Source organism: Nestor notabilis, unplaced genomic scaffold, assembly GCF_000696875.1.
Source record: "Nestor notabilis isolate BGI_N333 unplaced genomic scaffold, ASM69687v1 scaffold6363, whole genome shotgun sequence".
Taxonomy (NCBI): domain Eukaryota; kingdom Metazoa; phylum Chordata; class Aves; order Psittaciformes; family Psittacidae; genus Nestor; species Nestor notabilis.
The window spans coordinates 2,037-25,577 of NW_009921411.1; the positions used below are offsets into that span (position 1 = coordinate 2,037).

The 23,541-nt window shown below is 50.3% G+C and overlaps 1 protein-coding gene across 1 annotated transcript in view; it reads left to right on the forward strand.

Annotated features, from left to right (window-relative positions):
• Positions 1-657: 657 nt before the first annotated feature.
• Positions 658-23,541, forward strand: part of PTPRS (protein tyrosine phosphatase, receptor type, S) — a gene marked incomplete at its 5' end in the record, with an annotated part of 35,323 nt that continues 12,439 nt past the window's right edge. The window contains 12 exons of the mRNA XM_010011131.1: positions 658-963; positions 2,368-2,561; positions 3,007-3,033; positions 4,809-4,926; positions 8,601-9,191; positions 9,864-9,961; positions 10,414-10,667; positions 11,065-11,158; positions 11,380-11,595; positions 13,284-13,441; positions 16,225-16,337; positions 22,750-22,847. Coding sequence (XP_010009433.1) covers positions 658-963; positions 2,368-2,561; positions 3,007-3,033; positions 4,809-4,926; positions 8,601-9,191; positions 9,864-9,961; positions 10,414-10,667; positions 11,065-11,158; positions 11,380-11,595; positions 13,284-13,441; positions 16,225-16,337; positions 22,750-22,847 — 2,267 coding nt within the window. The remainder of the gene's footprint in view (positions 964-2,367; positions 2,562-3,006; positions 3,034-4,808; positions 4,927-8,600; positions 9,192-9,863; positions 9,962-10,413; positions 10,668-11,064; positions 11,159-11,379; positions 11,596-13,283; positions 13,442-16,224; positions 16,338-22,749; positions 22,848-23,541) is intronic.

Here is a 23,541-nt window from a genome sequence, read left to right on the forward strand (position 1 = left end):
CATTGTGGGTTCATTGCTTGGCACTACCCTGGGCATTGCCACCCCGTTTTTTCCCCTCCTTCAGTCTGTGGACAATGAATAACTTCCATCTGGAGGTTCAGACTCTTCATTTTAAGCCTCCTGGCAAAAGATTTGCTTTTCTTACTTCCTTTCCACAGATCCCTTCAAAGAAATCCAAGATCCTAGAGACTGCAGTTTGGGAAGAAGTGCTTTACGAGCCAGGGCAGGATGTGCCAGACTGCTGTAGAACAGGGAGCTAAAGGAAAAGGCCTTTCTAGGGTGAAGCTGGGTGCTTAGTTTTGCGCCAGCCACCCTCAGAGGCGCAGCAGGACCCCTCTTGGCTAGCCCACTTGCTGTTTCAGTCCTTTGCTTTATGACATTTCAGTTTCGATGCCCCATTTAATTTCTGTTGGCTTTTTGTTTTTACCTTTTCATTTAAACAACAACAACAACAAAAGACAACAACAAAAAGCTCTTCTCTTTTAATTTTATCTTCCTAAACCAAATTTTTGTACGTTTTATTTTAGATTTTTTTGTTACCATTTTCCTTTTTTTTTTTTCTTTTATCTTTCCCATCTTTTGTTTGTTGTTTTTTTTCCCCTCCCCCTCCCCCTTTCCTTCTTCCCTTTCCCCTTCCTGAATTTTCCCCCCTCGTAGAACCGTCTGCCCCCCCTCAAGATGTAAAATGTGTCAGCACCAGATCCACCGCCATTCTGGTAAGTTGGCGGCCGCCTCCGGCCGAAAGCCAAAACGGAGTCCTGGCTGGATACAGCGTCTACTATCGAGCGCTGGACTCGGAGGACACGGAGCTTAAGGAGGTGAATGATATCCCCCCAACCACCAGTCAGATCCTACTGGAATCCCTGGAGAAGTGGACAGAGTATCGCATCACTGTCGTGGCTCATACGGAGGTGGGGCCGGGCCCGGAGAGCTCGCCGGTTATCGTCCGCACAGATGAAGATGGTAATTGCACTTCTTCTGGTTTTCTCCTGAGTTCCCTTGGGGAATACGTGTCCTTGGAGTGGGCTTTTCCCACACCAGGGAGGACACGTCTAGTCCCTGCTCACGGCTTGTGTGGTGCAAGAGCAAAGTCTCAATGGGGCTTCAAAGAGCCTCTGGTCCGAGACGTGCAGCATCCTTTGCTGTCGCCTCCCCCTCTGAGAACTGGGGTCTCTAGAGGTGTCCTTCCCTGCTTTAGGGTTGCAGTGGTTTTGGATTCATGGGGATTCTTTAATCTCAAGCTTCTGGCCCTTTACTGCACCACTTTTCCTGAAAAGCTGCTCTTACTGAGCAAGGAGGCAGCAAGGAAATTAAATCAGAGGAGACAGTTGCTGCCAGAAAGTGTTTTAAAGTACTGAGAGTTCTTCCCACACATTCCTTGTTCCCAGCTCCTCCTTAAGTCCAAGTTTTGGTTAGTGGTAAAAAGGAAGACTCTCTGTTAAAGTTTCCAAAACACTTCAGTGGCAAGCAGTTGAGACTCCAGTTCAGTGGCCCAGCTCAGAGACTTCTAGCACAAACAGGAACAATGAGACTTGAATCATCCTGGTATTTCTCCACTAAAATAAAACCAGGAGGAAATGGGAATGTGTGCGTGAAACACCCTCACTGTGAGGGCGACACAGGACCTTCACAGAATACATCTCAAGTAAATAACAGAAGTGAATTCCCAACTTCGGAGGCTTTCTTCCATCATCCCAAATAAGCATTAGCAAAAAAGGCAGGAGGTTTGTCCCCAGTGTGGGTCCTGTTTCCTTGAGCATCTACCCACATCCAAATGGACGGAACACCTTGCTCAGAGAAGTGTGGCTTTCTTGCAGATGTAGCTGTCCTGCCCTGTATTATTGTTAATTATAATAATATTTGTAAAAACCAGCCCAGATTCCATCTAAGACATCTCTTGTCGCCTGGTCTGAGTTTATGCAGCAGCCTGACCACCAACCCACCTGCCCTGCCTGAGAGCCAAGGGCAAGCCCCTCTCCCCATCCTCTCCACCCTCAGGCAGGACCCTTCCACAGGCAGGACCAGAACTTTTCTGGCTCATTAGAAATGGGCTTTGCCTTCAGATTGTGATCTGGAACTATGTGGTTTTTTCCATCTGAGCAAATCGAGGACAAAGCAGCCTGTAGGAGAATGGCTGGACTGCGAGATGGATGTTTCCATGCATCTCTCTGAGCCACGTAGATTAGATCCCCCAGAACTACTTCCCTGTGCCATTGACTAAAGGCCAGCGACAGACGAGGGATATCTCCTTTGTGAAGCCTCCCCTTCCTTTCAGGGCTGTAGATTCAGGCTGTCCCAGAGGTGAAGTGACAAGCTCCAGACAGCGACCCCCAAGTGACTCTTGCCCCTTTCTTGCCTCGCTCGCAGTGCCCAGCGCGCCGCCTCGGAAGGTGGAGGTGGAGGTGCTGAACTCCACCGCGATCCAAGTGTTCTGGCGCTCCCCAGTCCAGAACCGCCAGCACGGCCAGATCCGCGGCTACCAGGTCCACTACGTGCGCATGGAGAACGGAGAGGCCCGGGGGCTGCCCCACATCAAGGACATCATGCTGGCTGATGCCCAGGTAGGGGCTCACCTCCTGCTCTTATCGCCTCTTCTCTTGTGGAAGGTTTGAGGGGGTGGGTGCTCCAGCCACCTTGTCTCATCCCAAGCAACAGTGATGCTGGAGAAAGTAGATGAGTGTATCTATGACAAGGTGTGTGTTGTCTCTCTGCAGTTCATTTGCAGACTCAGACAATAGCTATTGTGGAAGAGCATGAGCTGCTGTCCCAGCACTGAACTAAATACAACCATCCTCCCTGTGTCTAGGAAGTCTTTTAAGACAGGCAAAGGCCACAGTGGAATCTACTAATTTCTCCCACTCTACTTCTTCCTTCATGCTGGCCTGGTAACATCTGACCTTGTGTGGCTGCTTGCTCAGGGACTCCTTCCTCATGCTGTGTCTCTGTCTTTCCCTTCTTTCCCCTCTTGTATTCTCATGTGCAAAACCTCTCTTGTTCTCTGCCCAGTGGGAAACAGATGACACTGCTGAATATGTAAGTAAAAAAGTACTACAAATCCTCCCATCCTGGTTCTGTCCCTTCCCTCTCCCCTTTCCTGTTGTGCTGTGATATTTTCCTTTTTCCTTTATTTTTTTTTGCAGTGCCAACGTGCCTGTTTTAAAGCCTGTTCTTGGTGTTCCCATGCATTGTCCCCACCCTGCTCACTTTGCTCTGCAGCCCTGTGTGATCGTGTAGTTTGTCAGCATGCAGCAATGCTGCAGGGTTTTCCTCTCAGCTCTGAAGGAGAGATGAGTCTGCTGCTTCTCCTCCATGATTCATGGGGAAGCAGATGGGACATGGAATTTGGGACTACCCAAACATATGCTTAGAGATGGGCAGGTCTGCAAGCACCTCTGTGTCGTGTCTGAAAAACATAGGCTGAAAAGCATTGGGAATTCAAAGCCCCACAAGTCCTGAGCTATCAGGGCATGAACAAGTGCTTTGTGCCCTTCAAGGGACAAGATTCTTGGATAGTTTTTGAGACAAAGCACTGAATCACAATTGACACTTTAACCTATTAAGTAGACCTTAAAATCACCTTGGCTCTTTGGCATTCTGCTAAAATGCTAAATGTTTTCCCTATCTTACAGCTACAAAGCAGTAGCAGAAATCACTTCCTTCCTGGAATGGCAGGATCCCAAGAGAATGCCCTACTGAATTGATTGGATTCGTGTCTCTTTTGTGACAAAAAGTGAGAGGCCTCTCTCTTGCAGATGGAGAAACTTGAGTCATGTGAAAGGCAAAACCTCGTGCCTGAGACCTTAATAAAACTTGGTGGCAAGTGTGAAAGCAGAACAGGTTTCTTGACTTCTAGAAGACAGACCTGTCTCTGTAGCTGATCGCTTCCAAACTTGCTGATCAAAAGCCCACTGTTCTGGAGTTCTGCTGTTCCACTCCCTGCTCAGCTTTGGGGGCAATACAGATATTTTCAGGACCAGCAAATTCTTCCCAAGCGCTGCCCTGAGATTTAATATTGAAAGCACAAAAGGGCAGTGAGGGGGTGAGGGGAAAGGAAGGCCATAAAACATGCACAACATTCGCATCTCCCTCCTTTCCAGGGCCTTGGAGAAAACCCTGCTGCATATGCTCTCATCCTGTTTGATTTAGCACGGGTATTCCTTCCACAACACAGCCCTTGGAAGGGCTGAATACGTGATGGGGAAGGGCTCCTCTTGAGGCCAGTCATCTTACAAAAGCTCTTGGGAGGCAGGTGTGGTGAGGCTGATGCAGGATGGAGGAAGGAGGGTGTTGGGGATTTAGCCAAGAGCAGAAAACGGCCCCTTGCACTTTGTGTTCAAGCAATCTCTTTAATATTAGGAAGGCATTAAAAAATATGTCTGAGGAGAGAAGGGAGGGGGGAAAATGGCAAAGAAATGTAATCTCCCTGAAACCACTGAGACCTCCTCTGAGACTGCCTGGTGAAGAGGAACGCTTTGAAGAGCGTTCTGATGGCTGAAGCAGTTTGTGTTGGAATAGGGAATGTCTGAGAGGTAGATCTGGAAGAGAACACATTGAAGCAGGACCCTGCAGACGTGCTGTGTTGACAGAGGGACTGTTTGCAGCCAGGGTGTGCGTGCCTCTTGCTATGGGAATGTGGCTCTCATCCTTCCGCCAACTGCCATATCTACCCCAGAGTATCTTGTGGTTTCAGATTCAGCGAATGTTCCTGCATGCTAGAAAAGGGCTGAGACTCCTGCAGGGAGGAGAGCTCTGCTCGTGTGTACGTACCTGAATATTGACACGATTTCCCTTTGGAATCTCACAAACAGGAAATGATCATTGCTGGGCTCCAGCCTGAGACTTCATATTCCATTACTGTAGCTGCCTACACCATGAAGGGAGATGGTGCTCGCAGCAAACCAAAAGTGGTCACCACGAAGGGTGCAGGTAAGAGTTTTCCTGAACCACTGGGATTCAGCAGGTTACTAAAGCCAAGAAGCTCTTTTGCCACTCAGCTTCTTTCATCCCACTTCTTTCAGAAAGGACAGACTTGTAACAAATGCCATGCTGCCCCGAAGCCAAAAGTATTTGTAGTAATGTCATTCCTCACATGTAGCCCTCACTACTTGACAGTTTTGTGTCCAGTGCTGCAGAAAGCCCAGGCACACCCAGAAATACAACAGAGGATGAATTCATTGCCTGTAATCTCTTGTGCTATAAATTCCAGTGCAGCAGAAGTAAAGAGACTCTCTGCCTGGTCTGACGCTGTGGAGACTGTGAGGCTTTGATGGTTGGCACACACAGGTACCCTGGGGAGCAGGAGACCCAGAGGTCTGCTGTCATGGTGCTGACTTTGCAAGGATCTGAAAAGCAGCAGCAGGCAGTGGTGCCTTATACTGCCCACTCTTCCTCTAGTATCCTGTCTGAATATACATTTTGTTCAGGACTAGAGGAGGGAGAAGGACTGACAGTATTGCCCTTTCATCACTGGCATTCCTGGGACCCGGGCTCTGTCTGCACATACCACCCGGATTCATTCCTCCCTTTGACCTATTCTTTGTGGCAAAGTATCTGCCAGAGGATGTAGTGCCAAGCCAGGATGGCAGGGCTGAACCAGAGGCATGACAAAGGGCAGCAGGGTATCCCAGCTCCTCCAGACAGTTGTGCTGCAGGCAGAAAGGAGAGGTACACACTCCACCTGTCCTCTCAGCATCTGCATTCCCACTTGTGCAGTATGGGAAAGGCTTCCTGTAATGAAGGAAGATACAGTGCCTAGATCTGGAGTTGTCCCTTGTCCAGCCCATCTTTTGTTGGACTGTGGTTGCCTTCTCTCACCCTATTTTGCTCGTGCTCTTTTCTTTTGTTCCTGCTGTCAGAAGAATTGCTTTTCCCCTTCTCTTTTCTTTCCTTTGTCTACTAACTTCCCATCCCTGGCTGCTTCTTTTCTTCTTAGTTTGGGGGCAGTCATCTTCAGCCTGCCTGTAGCAGCTGCATAAGCTGACATCATCCCTTGTTTCGGGAAGAACATTGCTCTGCGCCTCTGCAGGGATAGAAGGCTTTTGGTCAGCACTGCATAATTAACCTGAAACCTCTCTTCAGGCCCTGGAGGCAGCACAGACACTCAGCTGAGGGTACAGGACAGAGGGGGCTCAGGAGGCCTGGCCTGAAGCACCCAGGGCTGGAGCCACAGCTGCCCTCCCTGCTCTTGCCTTTTCCCTGCCCTAACTCATATCTTCATCTCGTTTTATGTTCTTGTGTTCAGACAAGTGAGTGGGATTTCAGCCTTTCTCTGCCCTCTTGCCTCTCCTGCCTGGAGAACAGTACACAAGAGAACAAGGTTGCTTTCCAGGACACCAACTCTTGCAGATGTTACAGCAGGGTACGTTTGGATGTCAGCATCCAGGCTCCTGTCCTCAGCCTTGTAGTGTCAATATGCTGTCAGAGGCCTTTTCCCTCACTCCCTCTCTTCTTCCCCCTCTGGCTTCATCCATGTTTCTTCTCACAAGCTCCCTGGTTCTCTCCTCTCATCTCCTTCTTCCCAAGGCTCTTTACCCTTTCCACTTTTCTCTCCCAGAGCCTTTCTCTCTGCCTCCCTCCCTCGTCACTCTCTCTTGTCACCCTCCCTCATCTCTCCCCATTAGGATTTGCAGCGCAGGTGATCAGTCACAGAGGGATGTTTTCTCCAGCACAGCAGCTATTACCCAAAACTCAATTTCCCCCCGCCTTGAAATAGCCATTTTAAAAGAAATCTTTCAAATGGCTTTGTAACATTCTTACCTTCTTTGCAGTGTTGAGTCAATATAGCTTCTGTGAGGAAAGATTTCCTTCTTTATCATTCAGGGCTAGGGGCTGAATTTAAATACAGTAATACATCTAGTTTTCTCCTTTACCGTCCAAACCAATTGCACAATAAAACATTTTAGCCCCCCCCTTTCACTTTCTTCTCACCTTTCTTCCAAACAATATTTGTTGTGCAAATGTAGTATTTTTGAGCTCAGCTGATAATAGTAACATTTGTGTTAAAAACTGAGACATGAAGGTAATGGCATTGCCTTTTTCCTTAGTGTCTTTCTGCACATTTCCAAGGGAGGCTCTCCCAGCACTGCTCCTTAGCCATCCTTTGGCATCCCTGCCCATGGCAGGGGGTTGGAACTAGCTGATCTTAAGGTCCTTTCCAACCCAACCCATTCTATGATTCTGTGGTTTGTTTCAGAGGCAGCCCTCCATCCCCGTGGTCAGATGTCAGTCAGTGCCGCAGGCAGAGTGGTTTCCCCACTTTGACTCTGCTGGGATCCCTGACACAAGCCCCATCCTTCCCTGCCAGCTCCCTCCTACTCTCTTCCTTAGCCACACTACAGCTTTCCAGCCTGGACTTGTGCTGTCGGAGTGGGCCAGGATCTCTCCTAACTCCATTCTCTCTCCTCCTCCTGTTCAACCAGAAGAAGTGCCAAGGCGGAGAGAAGGAAATTAGATCTCTAATAGTGGAGTTGAGTGTAAATGATGCGTGAGCTGCTGGAATTAATGCTCTGGTTTCTCCAGCTTCAGGAGCCTCTGGGCCTACACATGTCATTTAACTGTGGCTGTGGGCTCGCTTAGCAGTTGGGCAGTGCCAGGGCTCATTAGGCAGAGGCACGGTACTGCTGAGCTCCTGCAATATCCCCCCACGTGTGGAGGAACTAACTGACAGGTTAAGGAGGGAGCTAGCTGAAAACACACCAGCACTCAGCTGTCTTTTCCCTTTCTCTCCAGAGGGGAAGGGAGCAGAGGAACAATCCCTACCCTCTGCCTCGCACAGATCTGGGGCTCTGTTGCCACTCTCTTGTGTGCTTCCTTCTTTCTGTACCACTTAGCTGGCCTCATGCCTGCTGCTCAGGACCTGGGGCTGCCCAGCCTTCCTTTCCCATCCTTCATTACTTCACCCTCGGCTGCTCTGGACTTCCCAGCCTGAGCCAATCTGTTCCAGTCTCTTTCTGCATGAATTGTGCTGTCTAATGGAGACAGAGGGAGGATGGGAGTTTGGGGGACTCCAGTGTTCATTCTCCCCTGCCCTGGGAAGCAATCTGTTCGGGTGATTAGGATAGGAGCCTGGGAGTCAGGACGCCTGAGTTTGTTCTTCCCAGCTGTGGGTTTTGTGGTGCAGTGATAAGGGAGGAGTTGTACACACCTTTCCATCCTGAGGAGAGGGAAGAAAATAAACCCAGAAACGCCAGTGCCTCCCAGCTGACACGTTGGCAGCGCACCTCCTTTCCTAAACTTGATAGAGACCCTCCACATGTACCACGGATGGGCAGCAGAGCTCATTTTACAAGAGGATATGCTGAAGTACACAGTCGAGCTGAGAACTTGCCATGATTTGCCCGGAGAAGCTGTGGCTGCCCCATCCCTGGCAGTGTTCAAGGCCAGGTTGGACACAGGGGCTTGGAGCAACCTGCTCTAGTGGAAGGTGTCCCTGCCCATGGCAGGGGGTTGGAGCTGGAGGAGATTTAAGGTCCCTTCCAACACAAACCAGTCTGGGATTCTATGATTTAAGGAACCTGTTGCTGCAGCTTAAAGAGTCTCTGCATCTCCTCACCAGCAACCCTGTCTTGTGTTTGACAGAAGGTGCCTCTCTTTTCTCCTAGTCCCAGGGAAGCCCATCCTGTCTGTGCACCAGACAGAGGAGAACACTCTTCTGGTCAAATGGGAGCCTCCATTGGATGCAGAAGGCCAGGTGATGGGCTACCGACTCCAGTTTGGCCGCAAGGATGTCGACCCCCTGGCTACCTTGGAGTTCACAGCCCTGGAGGATAAGTACACTGCTCCCAGCATCCACAAAGGCGCCACGTACGTTTTCAAGCTGGCCGTGAAAAGCCGGGCTGGCTTCGGGGAGGAAGCTGTGCAGGAACTCACCACCCCTGAAGACATCCCCAAGGGTTACCCCCAAATCCTCGAGGCGAGCAACATCACTTCCATGTCGGTCCAGTTTGGCTGGCTCCCGCCCGTGCTGGCTGAGAGGAACGGAGCCATCGTCAAATACACCGTGGCTTACCGGGAAGCCGGTTCTCCCGGCAACCTGCTGGAAAAAGACCTGCCCCCCTCCCCAGAGAACTCCTACACCCTCAACGGCCTCAAACCCAACACCGCCTATGATGTTAAAATCCGGGCTCACACCAGTAAAGGCCCTGGGCCATACAGCCCCATTGTCCAGTATCGGACGTTCCAGCTGGATCAAGGTAGGACTTACCGGTTTCTCCTCCCTCTCTCCCCTTGTAACCGGGGCTGGTGCCAGGAGGCAGAGAGCTGGAGAGGTCAAGCCAGGCTCAGCCAGGCTCGTGAGTAAATGCAAAGCACTCTGGTTTCACACTGAGTCCCTCAGCTCCTCTCTGCCTTGTGCCAGGTAAGTCCCTTTTACCACTTTCTTCTAAGTTAAGTCCGGACACCCTTCTTTCACTGGCACCTGAAGCGGGGCTCAGTCGCTGTACAGGTGGGAAGAGCGTTTTCTTCAGCTTTTGCAAACAGCCAAAAGAAAGCAGAACAATCACAAATCCTCAGGACGTGACCTGGGATGGGTTTCCTCACCTGAGCATGCTCAGAAAGCCAGCACCTCGTTCCTGCAGCAGCCACCCAGACCCATAAGTGTGTGGGCAAAGCCACACATCCCTCTTTCACCCCTCCCTGGGGTTAGGCGTGGGGACAGGGAGCACAGGGAGATGGACCTTGGCAAAACTTAAGCAAAGTGTGGAGGAGGGAGCAGGTCCTTCCATTCCTGCAGTGGCAGCCAGACCCAGCCTGGCAGGCCCGCTTGCCAGTGCCTGACATTCTCTTCCTTCTCTTTCTTGCTCTTCCTTCCCTCCGCTGCCTTTTCTTCTCCTTTCTCCCCTTCCTCCTCACTTTTCTCTCCGCAGTTTTACCCAAAAACTTCAAGGTGAAGATGGTAACAAAGACGTCTGTCCTTTTGAGCTGGGAGTTCCCTGAGAACTACAACTCTCCCACCCCATACAAGGCAAGTGCAATGGAGGAGTCAGAACTCTGTTTCTTCCCAGTTTCCTGGGAGTCTTGTCTGTTGGTTTGAATAAGAGATTGTAAAAGGCAGGAATTTTGGATTCGTGCCTCAGGTATGGGCAGGTAATGGTCAGTCACTATTAGATCAAGGAGGTGAACTGGAAATGGGGGCTGTTGGGTCACATTCCCACCTGTGTCACCACATCAACTGCCTCCCTAGGCAAGTTACCACAAATTCCTCCTCCCAGAGAAGTCTCAAGGCTTTGGCCTGCATCTCTTTATGCTTGAGGACCCTGCAGTGGGCACAAGAGACAGCCCCCCATTTACATCCTTCTAGCCCTGTGTTTGCACCAGCTCTGGGTGCCCCGTGGGAGGAAGGAGGAAGGAGTTTGGTTGCTCGAGCAGTCTCAGCCTCGCTCAGGTACAACTTTGCTGCCTCTTTGCCTCCCTTAGATCCAGTACAACGGGCTGAACGTGGATGTGGACGGCCGCACCACCAAGAAGCTCATCACCAACCTGAAGCCCCGGACCTTCTACAACTTCGTCCTGATGAGCCGGGGCAATAGCATGGGGGGGCTGCAGCAGAACGTGGCCGCCTGGACCGCTGCTGACATGTTGTCGAAGAAGCCAGAGGTGACCCATAAAGCTGATGCTGATGGCAACGTCGTGGTGATTCTCCCAGATGTGAAGAGCTCGGTGCCTGTCCAGTAGGTTTCTGTTAAGCTGCAGATGTGTGGGGCTCAGTCTGTGTTGCAAGGGGCAGCCCTGATGGCTGGAGGACACAAGGGCAGTACAGGGGAGGCATTCCCTGCGTTTTCAGCCTCCTGATTGTTGTCTTTTGGAGCCACCTCTAACAGGGGATGTCAAAGAAATGCAAAGGGAGTAGATAAGGGGCTGTCATATGGGGCTGCCACTGAATCCAAGCTCATTCTAGAAGCAGGAGTAACAGCTGTGCTAAATGAAAAACAAGGGCTTGCTGGGTTGAGCCAGTGGGGCTGTTTGGGCAAACCCAGCCTTCCACATCAGTGTGCACACTCTCTTCTTCTGTGGCTTGTAGAAGGAGAGTCATTCCTTCTATTTCTTCTGATTATTCCCATTTCTTAGGGCTTTTTACATTGTGGTGGTGCCTCTAAGGAAGTCCCGAGGAGGACAATTCCTCAACCCCTTGGGCAGCCCTGAGGAGATGGACCTGGAGGAGGTGAGTGTGGGTGAAACTGAAGGCAGCTGTGGGGAGAGAGCTGTAATGGAGGGATGGTGACCTGAGAGCCTGGGAAGGGTGGTTTTGGCATCTCTGAGCTCCATGTTCTGAGTAGTTACGGTGAGGCCACTCTGAGTGGGATGGTTTGGCTCTTCTTCCTTCCTGCTCCCTTGATGGTGCCGAAGGCATCAGGGCTCAGAGTGTTCCTTTGTTTCCCCCAGCTCGTGCAGGACATCGCCAGGCTCCGCCGCCGAAGCCTGCGTCACTCCCGACAACTGGACTTCCCCAAGCCCTACATCGCTGCCCGGTTTCGCTCCCTCCCCTCCCACTTCATCCTGGGGGACATGAAGCACTACGACAACTTTGAGAACAGAGCCCTGGAGCCAGGGCAGAAATACGTCATCTTCATCCTGGCTGTGCTCCAGGAGCCCGAGGCTGTAAGTGCTGCTGCTTTCCTTGCCCTCTTCAGGTGCTCGTGACCCTCTGTGCCCACTATTGACCAGAGACACCCTGGTGCCCTCCTGGCATTCTCCATAACTCCCTCCCACCAGATTCCACAGCTTGAAGCTTTTTTTCTTTGTAAAGTCCTTCTAGTCCAACTGTGCAGCTTTAGCATGTGGCTGTTGGAGCTGTTTGTGCTGGTGTCTGCATGCAGCAAAATGTGCTCTTCGAGGTGACGTGAGCCTTTGTGCACTGCTGCTGCATTTTGACAGTCCTCATAAGCAGGACGTGCTACATTTGTGGCTCCAGATTTGAGTCCAGAATGGAGAGTACTGAACTGTCAGCTCAGAACTACACTGAAGTTCAGAGATCTCTAAGTCAAACCCCTTTCCAAGGAGTAATTTCTTGTAAAGCCTGTCCTTAGAGCAGTGACCCTGGACATCCTGCTTTGAGAGCAGCATGTCACACACCCTGGCCATTACCAAATTCCTCGCCAAGCAGAGAGGGGAGCATTTTTTAATGGCAAATTCCATGTGCTCTCTACCACTTCAGCGCCTTCAGTGGTGCTGTTTGGCTTTAGGAAAACAACTGTTTTAATATTTACCTGCCTCCTCCCACATACGCAATAAGGAAGCAGTCTAATACTTTGTTGTTTTTAAATCCCCCTGTGGAGTTGTAGCAGGGAGCTATTTGAAATGAAAGGTTTTCAGAGGTTTTTTTTCCCCAAATAAATATTTAGTTGTTTATTTGATATTAAAGGATTAGGCTGACACGCTTCTGAATGGGTTTCTCAATCGGATTACTGCAGCTTGTGGTAATTTCTGCTTTAGAACAAGGTCCTGCATCTCCCAACAGCCTGGATGCGCTGCAGCTCCCAAGTATGCAGCACTACTTCAGTCTTGCTGACAGCTGATAGAGTTCAAGGACCCAGAGCCCAAATCTCCTGTTCTTGTCCTGTCCCAAACCAGGCCTGTCCCAAACCCCTGTGCATTTTAGCTTCTGTAGGTTCTGTGGCTATGCATCCTTCCTGGGGTGGGGAGATCGTAGCACTCATGAAGAACAAGCAGGCAATGGTCAGTAGTTAGGAGTCGGATGGGTTTGAATGTGCCTCTGATTCTCCTCTCCCTGCAGAGGAGACAGACTGTATTTATTAATCTCTGTTTAATTGTAAGGGTTGGGCTTTTTCAGTCACCAGACCAGGCTGTTCCTAAGCGTTAATTCTTGGTTTAATCCCTTCCCTGTTTCTCTGTAATCCCATCTGACTGTGAAAATCCAGATGGTTACATGAAAGCTTGGAAAAAGGGTTTGTGTGTTTGCGGCAAGGAGAGGGCTCAGGGATGTGGTGGAACACAGAGTCAACTGGTTTTCCAAAAGCACTTTCCTGTCTACAAGACCAAGTAAGCCACAGACACAAGGCAGTCTGCAGCATCAGGTGAATGTGATCTTCCAGTGGTGTGTCTTGCCAGGACCATTGGAGGAGGAAGATACCTGTCATATGGATGCTCACAGATGAGTCTTTTCTATAGGATGAAGAGTACATTTTCTCTGTTGTTGTTTGGTTTGTGCTGCAGAGAGCTCACATCCTCTCTAGCACTTCCTCTTGTGGAATACTGCATGCTTGCCCATTGTTTTCAGTGCCCATTCCAGCTCTGAACTGGCTTCCACAATCTTTCATGTCTTCCAGACTTTTGCTGCTAGTCCGTTCTCTGACCCCATCCAGCTGGACAACCCTGATCCACAGCCCATCATTGATGGAGAGGAAGGGCTGATCTGGGTCATCGGGCCCGTCCTGGCCGTCGTGTTCATCATCTGCATTGTCATTGCCATCCTACTCTACAAAAAGTAAGAGATGCTTCTTGTCCAGATCTGTGACCATTCTGAATGTCCCCTGCTCTGACCCATAAAGGGAATTCCCTCCATGGTCCTGTAGCTGTCAGCTGAGGGCAAATCCTTCCACCAGCAAGGAGAGAGGAGCCCTGAGGTGCAGATGTTGTAATGGAAGGGTCTGACTGGTGCAGGAGAGATTAGCAGGAGGTTGCAGGGACTTGCTGCTTCAGAGTCTACCCAGTGGCACTCTCAGGAGAGTTGTGCTTGTCTTACAGTCTGCTGTGGCACGTGTGCAATGAGTTTGTCAGGTCTCTTGCCTGTCTCCTTCAGAAGACCCGCTCTCAACCACAGCCTCAGGCTCCCCTGTATGTGCTCTCTGTGTGTGTGCACAGTGGGGGTGATGCAGAGAAAGCACCTTTGTGCTGTGGAGCTGCAGAGACCTCCATTGTTCTCAAGCTGGTTTTCAGCTGGAGTTGGGAGATAAGAGCAGGGCTGTCCTGTGAGTCTGCAGGAGAGAGGAGGGAACAACCCCTGGAAGTCTCTCCCTTTCCTTGCCCTTCTGAGCAGCTCATGGTGTGTGGATGAGAATGGGGGACCCTTGAGCACACACTGGCCGCGCTGTGCAATGAAAGAGAACTGGAGAGGAAGCAGATGGGGCAGGATGGAAGCTGTGGCCAGTGCACGGGTGTCCTTGTCTGGGACATCTCGTACCAAGGCTGGAGGGAGCTCCTTTAACCCTGCTCCATCTTCCATCTGAATGGGTGTGTTTGATTATGCACATGGCTGTGTCACATCCCAGCACCTGATCCCATGCACACAAGTGCTCTGGGGTCAGGGCCACACATGGTCCTTGTTGGTGCTCGTTAGCACTGATCTACATGGGTGATCTTTGCTGGTCCCACCTGTGCTGCCAGGGTTAGGGCTGAGCAAACGCTTCCCCTTTCCTCTGCAAGTCCTTTCTAACCTGAACATTTGTCTTGTCTTCTCTCCACTTACTGCTTTCCTGGACAGCAAGCCAGACAGGTAAGAGCACTGGATTTGCCATTTACTTAGGTTCTTTCTTGCTGTGTGTTAGGTAGTGTTTTACTGTCCATGGTGGTGGGGCTTTGCTGGTACAGTTCTTACCACTAGATCTGTCCAAATAGAAACCCTCTGTCAGACTAGCATGAGACCGTGTTTGAATCAGAGCAGAAAAGGCCAGGTTTCTCCTGCTTGTCCATTCCTAAATTTAATGACCCTTTCTCAAGCTGAGCAGCAGTGACAGTAAATGGCTCATAAAATGTTGGGTTAATGGAGCAGAGAAACACCCATTTGTGCTGCAGTCAGAGGTGAAAGTGGGTTTTCTCCATGTCTGACTGCTCCATCCTGGCTCTCCCTGAGCCACTGGCATACTGGAAGCAGAATCTTCCCAGCTCAGCTGTCCTCACCTCGTTGCAGAAGCTGTTTGTTGCCCCATTAGCCAGGGACTTCTAACACAGTTCGTTTATGCCTGTAAAACAGACTTATTTCAAACCATTTCCAAGACTGGGAGAGCTTTCATTGGAAGTAGCTGATGGGTTTAACCAATGGGCTATTAACAGCAGTTTCAGAACTGTGGCAAAAATAAACTGCTTCCAAGCTGCAGAGTGGTATAATTCCAAGGTGCTGCCCCATGCTGTGCTGGCAGAGCTCATGCCACTTCCTCTGGCTATCAATGATATTATGAAACAGCTAAAAATGTACTGAATAACCTCCTCTTTGCCTATGTAGTTGCCATTATTGCTGCAGGCGTGTTACTGGAGGCTTCTGTGCAACCCAGGTAGAAGAGGTGAGGAGCTCTACAGCCACCTTGCTAAAGAAGGGCTAGGACAGTGTTTGCAAGCCTCAGGGTATGGGTGCATGTTCTCTGCCCGCTGGAGAAGTTCTGCTCCCAGCACTGTTCTCTTGCCAGAGGTTATCACAGCTCCAGATCAGCACTGGACTTGGCTTCCAAATGTTTTTCAAGCAGAGGAAGCCACATCAGCAAAGACTTTTCATTGCCTCAGCTAACCTAACCCATTTTGTGGCTAATACAGTAGAAAGCACTTGTATGTGCAGCTCAGCTGGCAGGTTGGAGCAGGCTTCAGCTTCTGGCAAGGAGGTGAGACAGATCGCAGCAAGCCCAGCTGTGATGGGAGAGGATGTGTCTACAGTGGTTTCTGAACCCAGATTTTTAGGGTTCTGCAGATCAAAACAGGTTGAAAAACCACTGCTCTGACTTCTCTGTATGCAGCAAGGCACCGAGAGCTGCTAAACAAGCCAACAGAGCAATATCAGGATTTGATGGCCGAGGTCACAGCCAGAAGGTTCTGTAATTTTCCAAATGATTGTTTTGGCTCAGATTCTCCCAGGCTGGAATGGCTTGGCCAGGTTGGAAGGTTTCTTCTTGCTGAGCTCTGCAGAGTTCAGGAGAGGTTTGTCTGTGGAGGGAGGGAGTTCACACACCTCAGCTGCTCCTTCCTGTACTGCTGCTGTGAGGAGGAACTTCCAGGCTTGTCCAAAAGCTGCTGGGGTGATGCGAAGCCATCCAATACAGCACTGAAAACCTTCCAAACCTCATCCCTTTTCTGAGACATTTTATGTAACTTATATCCTTGGCTGCATCTGACCCTGATTTTGGTGGGAGCTGTGCTCGGGTCTCAACGTGGCCCGAGTAGCTGTAAAGACAAAAGGGACTAAAAGGCCTTTAAGTAAGTTGCTTTGTCTTTTGTTTTAGGTATTTTTGGGTTTTGGGTGGGTTTTTTTTTCATTTCTCCTTCTATCATTATTATTTTCTAAAGCAAACGGAAAGATTCGGAGCCGCGGACAAAATGCCTCCTGAACAACGCGGAGATCACCCCGCACCACCCCAAGGACCCTGTGGAAATGAGGCGCATCAACTTCCAGACTCCAGGTAACCAGCTGCCAACCAGCCTTTCTCACTTGGGAAGGCAGCAGTGGAGCAACTGCCCTTTCCATAGCCCCTTCCTGCCTGCGGGAAGGCTGCTGCAGTGCTGCCTTTGAGACCCAGGATGCAGCCAAGGAACCTCATGCCTTGTCTGTGCTAAGCAAGCCTGCAAAAAATTGCTGGGGAACCTCAAGGACCTTGCACAGGCTCTACTCAGCACTAGCAAGGCAGGAAGAAGGGCTTTCCCACATGCTAAATTGGTGCATTCTGGGCTAAGTGTGCAGCTGCGAGAGCCGTGGCCGTGCCAAGCTTTGCCAGACCACCAGTGCTGCCGCACTGCGCCATGCCCCACACCGGGAGATCCCTGGGGTGATGGAGATGAAGCGTGGCATGCTGCCCAGCACCCAGGGCTTCAGCCACATCTGGAACTGGTGCTTTCTGCATACATGCCAAACCACTCCTGGGAGGAGCCAGGCCTTCCCCAGGGGTTATATAGAGGGAGAAGGGCAGCGGGTTGCTTGAGGCAGCGTCTCCTCGCTTCGTGCAGACCCCATCGCTGCAAACAGCCGCTGAGCAGGCGTGTAACGGCACTTCACTCCTGGGCAGAGCAGCTGGAAGCACCCTCCTTTTGTACACACATGTCCCCATGCACATGCATGTCTAAGCTGCCTGCATGGCACCTCTGCAAGCCACCACTGACCCGGCCCTGCGCAGGCACGTCCTCACCCAGACAGACACTTGGCAATGCTGAGCAGTGCCTGCACACTGGTTACACACCTCTGCCTCCGAGTTCCTGGTGCTTGAGGATTTGGAAGGGAATTTATTGTGCTTTTTGGGGGCTGGCTGTTGTTTTCAGTTTGTTTCTATTTTTTTGCTGTGTTGTGCTTGTTAGTAATGTTTCTGCAGCTCCTGTTTCCCCTTCCCATCTCAGTCCTGTCCTTAGCGTTGTCTGAGTCGTCTTAGGGTAGGGCTGGTAGGTCAATAGGTACCCAGAGGGAAGCACAAAGGCAGCACTGAGCTGAGGGTTTCATATCAAAAAGAGTTAGGAACAACCCATTGGTATCAGCCCAACCTTAGGAATGGTTGAGTCTTAGGGGAGGGGTGGAAGAATGTTCAATCCAGCATGCAGGGTCTGAATGCAGAGCAGTTCAGCAGCGGGTCCCTGAGTCAGCTTTTACTTAGTGGTGCTCTTGCAGGAGAGTCTGAAGGTGTTTGAGATCCTTTGAGTGTTCCCAGCTGCAGTTCAGCACCAGTTTGGATTTCTCTGGGCTCAGTGTTATATACTGGGTGCAAACAGGAGCTCCCTTTGGAAGTGTTCAGGTTGGCTTCTGGGAGCTTGAGGTGGTGGTGCGAGACCCAAGAGCTGAGCTACCCCAGGCAAAACCTACATTGAGGTCAAAGTAAAGATAACAGGTTGTGGCCATCCAGCTTAGCCTGGGTGCCAAGCAGCAGCTGGAAGTGCTGTTCCATGTGTTTCCCTTGCTAGGCATTTCTCCTTGTCCCCACAGGGTAACAGTCAGCTGAGGGCACTTCCAAGCTTCAGTGATGGGCAGATGAGCAAGTCTGTCTTCCATTGACCCTGCTGGTTTGGTCTTGCTGCACCTCTGATCTAAGAGGCTTGTAGAAGGTAGCTCAGACATGCAAACCTGCCACTAAGGCTCTGCTGGGCAGAGGTCTGCACGTCTCTAAAGAGTTTTGTCCAGGTCTAGCTTTAGAAAGATGTCACCTTTCCTTTATAAGTTCTTCTGGCCAAAGAGTTTATCCAGCTCGTTGACTCTGCTGCATAGCTTGTAAAGCAGAGAGAGGTTTTAAAGCATTTGGGAGAGTTTGTCACCTGCCTCCCACCAAATTTTGCAAATAGTTGGGTGAAGATGGAAATGGAATATCAGAGCTTGGAGTGTGTTGGTGGTTATGGAGAGACTGTGGTGCAGTTCGCAGGGGAAGACTCTGTAAGTGCTGTCTGAACTAAAGGAATTTGGAATACATGCATTGTGGTTTAGGAGAGGACCTGTAGGCTCTTCTCCAGCCAGAGGACCCAGCAGCAGAGTCTCTGTCATGTCCCCAGCAGCAAAACAGAGAGGGGATGTGGGAATGGGAGCGTGCGTGAGCATCTCTGCAGCTCGGAGCAGGGAAAGCCCAGCGTATCTTGGTATCCTCTCCTAGCCTGAGCAGCACAAAAAATAACTTTCTGTTCCTCTTTAGATTTATGTTGGTTTTTTTGGTTTATTAGCATGAAATTTTTAAAAAAGTGTATATTTTATTTATTTATTTTTTACTGTTTTCTGCAGATTCTGGTCTGAGCAGCCCTCTCAGTGACCCTGAGTTTGACTTTGAAAGTTAGTTCCTGTGTGTTTTTGTTCCTGTTGGTTTCATTTTTCCCCCCATTATTAGTTTTTTCTCTTCTGTCGCTTTCCTTTTCCAATTCTGTTTTGTTCCTGTTGTTATTACTTTTTCTTTTTTGCCAGATTCTCTGTATTCCTGCAATGTTTGCCCATCTCGTCCCCTTTTCTGTGCCATCTGTTTGTCTGAACTGCGCTTCCAGTTTTACAGTATCAAACAACAGGCCTTTTGCAAGACAAGGGTAGCAGCAGCAGCAGAATAGAGCCCAGGTAGCAGCGTGGGACACTGCCCATCCTTCTGTGTCTCTCTTGCTGTTTCAGGAGAAGAACCTTGGGTTTGAGGCTTCCTTCCACCCCCCCCCCATTGTCAAAGATGTTTCGTTTCTGAAGCTTGGCTAAATGTCCCTCATGGGCAGAAAGTGATCTTTGTGTATCAATGTGCGAGTGTTGTGTGTGTGCCTGTGCTTTTGTGTCCATTGCTTCTTAAAGTAAGGAGAGAGAAAAGCCAGAGCTGCAGCTGACGAGCCCATTCTTGGGAAGAGCCACACAAGCACCTTTTCATGTTGGATGAGGAAAAGGGGTATTTTGGTGGCAGGTGTCATTTCCTTGGCATCAAGTTATTCCAGGAGCACAAAGACCAGAGGCCTCTCTGTGGTCCTTCTCACACCCTGGTTTCATGCGGAATGCCATCCAGGCACAGTGGCTTTGCAGGAAGAGATGGGCTCTGGCCCATGGAACAGATGTTAGGGTGACGTTGCTGGCGAGTTGGCTGCTGCACAGAGAATCAAGTCTTTTGTGGTAAGATTAGAGAGACTCAAGTGATTGAAATGTTAGATGAGACTGCCTCTAAAGGACTTCATCCCATTAGAAGCCAAGATCCCAGCTTTGCTGGGTGAGTTTGATTTTATTATTTTAATGCTGGACAGGGGAGTAGATGTGAGCTGACAAATGTGAAGTCACAGTTGCTGCTTGTGCTCAGAGATGGGAGGGCTGGGATGTTTCTCGGAAGAGTTTAATCCAAATATTGATCTCTTTGGGATTGAATACTCCTGTCAGTACTGTCCCAGTCCACCTGCCACCTCCCCTTTAGAACAGAGGGGTTCTGTGTGGGTTTTCCAGACGCACTGATCCTTGGCTGACCCTCAGCCCATGGCACCGGTCCCTCTGCTGCCCCCCTTGCTGCTGGGAGGGCTCCCTGGGTGGCAGTCTTGCAGATAGCCAGGAGGCCACTGAGCAGAGGAACCTGTGAGTCGTTTCCCTTCATCTCTACAAAGACTTATTGAATTAAAGCAGACAAAAGAGAAGCTGCTGCAGCTGCCACAGCGGTGCTGCTCGTGCCACCGGGAAGTGGCTCATTTCATATCAGACTCCTCCTGGATCTTAATGGGAACCTCCATGCACTTGGCATTTTGACCAGGAAAGTGTTTAGCACTGCAGAGGTTTCCACTCTTCTTTTATTCTAAAGAGCCCCAGAAATCGATCCCACAAGGAGATTTCTGTCTTTAACAGCTACAAAACAAGTGCCCATGTGCTTGCAGCCAGGGCCTGTTCACAGCGGGGTGGAGGTGGGGGCAGGATGTCCCCAAGCAAAGAGACAGAGCCTCTTGGCAGGAGCTGGTCACATTGATGACTTTTCCTGGAGCTTTGATGAAGGAACCTTGTGAAATGCTTTCAAGGGGAATGTGACGTCCCATTCCAGACTGGCACAGTGGGCCTTTCCCATACAACCCTCCTGCTCAGAGGGAATGACATACTGCTCCATGACTCCTAAGCCAAAAAGAACCTGGGATTATTTTCCTTGCTTGGCCTTTCTGTTGATATTTTTCCTTCCAACCTGTGTGTTCACCATGTGGGATTTCATGTAGGTGCTGTGTCCTGAAGCAAATAACTTCTAGCTTTTTGCTGCTGGGCTGAGCACTGCCCAGCTGCCTCCAGCCCAGGGGGAAAGAAGTCAGGGAGAGAGATCCACAGAGATCTGGAGACAGCTTGTTGAGTTGCCAGAAGTTCTTCTGAGTAGTGTTTGGCTTTAATGCTGCAGCTCAAGGTGTGTTTCCTGCCCTCTTCAGCCCTTGCTTTCCGAGGCAGAAGGACAGATGCTGAGAAGAGTGTTTATGATATATATTAACTTGGTTTGGGCTCTCACCTTGGGCCTCTCAGCCAGGGTTGCCTTCCCCTCCCGCGTGGGCAGAGAGAGGATCAGTTCTTCCAACCCCCCTCAGTGTGCATCCGGTGCTGTGATACTGGGCTGGATGGCAGCCACCTTTCAGTCCAGGATGAGAAGCAAAGGAGAAATCCTTTTCCAGGTGCAATGCGCTACAGGACAGCAAGACACTAGGAGCTTTTCATCCATGAGCAGGGAGGCATTTTCTGCCCTGATCCTCAGCAGGTTAGAATGGAGCCAGGGCAGGCTCCAGAATACTTTGAGGTTGTTTCTGTAAGGTTTTGTTTTGTCTATTCCCCCTCGCCCCTTCTGTTTTCAGCCAGACTTCCTTGTGTCTAGGTAGCCACCAGATGCCTAGTTTTGAGTGGTGGCTACACTAGATGTCTAGATAGCTTAGGAGAACCCTGTTTGAGTGGTGGCTCAACTGCCCACTCTGTGCAGACTCATCCTGTCCCCAGGCCTGGGGGAGGCAGCATCTCTCCAGAAGTCACTGTAAAACTGAGGATGTCATGCTTGCTTTGCCATCTCTGTGCTGAGTTTTCAGAGTATCTGACCATGCTGCTGCCACCGCCGCTGCTTTGTCACACACCAACACCCACGGGGCTCGAAATTCTCCCTGGCTTCCATCTCTTCTCCACCCCTGTCCTCATTGGGGGCACTGCCCAGGGCTTCTCAGCATGCTGCTGCCCTTGCCCATCTGCTGTCACTCGCAGCGGGATCGGCTGGCAGACAGCATGGGAAGCCTTTGGAAAAACATGATCCAATGCAGATGAGCAAAGCACGGAGCGCTTTTCCACCTCGTTTTCTAGTGTAGCTATTTGAGATGGGAGGGTGGGAAGGATCCCTGCTCTTTCCAGCTGCCCCTCTTGGAGCAGGATGTGCAAATTGCACTTCAGACTGAAAACTGAGGCGCTGCCTTTGCTGCTCAGCCCCATTCGTGGCTGAGATGTGCCTTCAGCCTGATGCAGCGTGACCCTCCAGTGTGTCTTGGAGAAGAACAAGTGTGTTCCCTGGCAGTACTGTCTGCATCAGTACAAGCACAAGGGAGTGATGGTGAGAGCTGCAGGAGTGAACCAGGGTCAGGAGGCATCAGTCTCCACAGCAAATTGCTTCCCATCACTTAGACTGAGAAGGGGCAAGAGGATCTTTTGCCTCCCCGTCCATCACATCCCCAGCAGAGGCTGTGGGCAGGGCTGGCACGGCCTGTCCTGCGTGTGGGAGAGGGTGAGGACAGAGCAGCGCTGGCCATCTGCAGGCTGTGCTGTACAAGGAACATCACCCACCAGCCATGAGCAGGAAGAGGAGCCAGTACTTCCCATTTCCATACCTGGTTGCACTCTTGGAGCGGTGAAGGTTAGACCACCACATCCACGAGCTCACCAAGCAGCTTACAGAGCCAGTGGCTGTGCAAAGGACAGTTCCTGAAAAGCCTCCCCTGCTTCCCTCCATCTGCATTCCCTTCCCCTGCCCCACATCACCATGGTTTGGCTGGATCCCTGCCCCTTCCCTTCTTTTGTGTTGGAGTTGGTTTCTGATCATTGCGGGCGCTGTAACATTTGCTGCGTAGGTTCCTCTGGCAGCGTTTGCTCATTTGAAGTCCACTATTGGAATCGCTCACATGCATCTGCTCTTTGGATTTTCCTTTTTGTTTTGCTCTGATTTACACATTTGGAAATGGGGCCATCACGGGAACACTCTCATTTTACTGGTTTTATTATTTCCTTGATTTTTATTTGTTACTTCCAAGGACACAATTTCGAGCCCTGAATTCTTCTCTTCTAACCTCCCTACTTTCATTGCAGATCTTACATTGTAATTTATTTTCCTTTCTTGTTTCTTCTTTCTTATAACATGTGCAACGGTTGTGAATTTTAGGTATTATTAAATGAGATTCTTTTCCTGCTGTCTTGTCTTTTAGGTATGCTCAGCCACCCTCCAATCCCCGTTTCCGAGCTGGCTGAACACACAGAGCATCTCAAAGCTAATGATAACCTGAAATTGTCCCAAGAGTATGAGGTATGAGCAAGAGTGAGTGCTGTGCATGGCTTTGCAGAGCTAGGAATGAGGGAATTCAGGCAGGCCCTCTTCCTAATAAACATAAGGGTTTAGTTGACATAAAAAAGCTGTTTGTGTATTGAAAATGATGTACTTGCTCAGTGCTTTGCTAGGTTCAGTTCCAGATCATAAAGAGGCTTGGTCCATGAGCCATTCCTGGCCAAAGAGCCAGCATCTTGGGCAGGGTCAGAGCTCCCTTCAGGAAAAGGGATGCGTTTCTGGAAGGTGGCAGCCAGACAGATGGGATGGGGTGCTGTCCTTGGGGATGCCTGTGTCTTGATGCTGAGCATGGAGAGGACCAAGCCAAGGAATGTGACACATGGTTTCAGATAGCTGAAGTTAATCGATGTGAGCAGTAAGTCCTCCACAGCTGACACGATCAGCAGCCACAGAGATAAAGCTGAGAAAACAGGATGATTTGTACATTCCATGTCTTGTCTGGGGGCTTTGTGCTCTTTTTTTCTCCTTCCTGCTAATGTTTAGTTGCTCAGTGGGGCTCCTGCAGGCGACCAACATTCCCAGTTACTATCCCAGACTGTAAAATTCCCACCTTGCCAAGGCTAAAGGGTTGGGTCACTCCCAAGGCAGCCTGAGGGGGAAGGTAAAGAGCATCATAGCCCCCTCATTACCTCTGCCACTGCATAGCATGGCATCC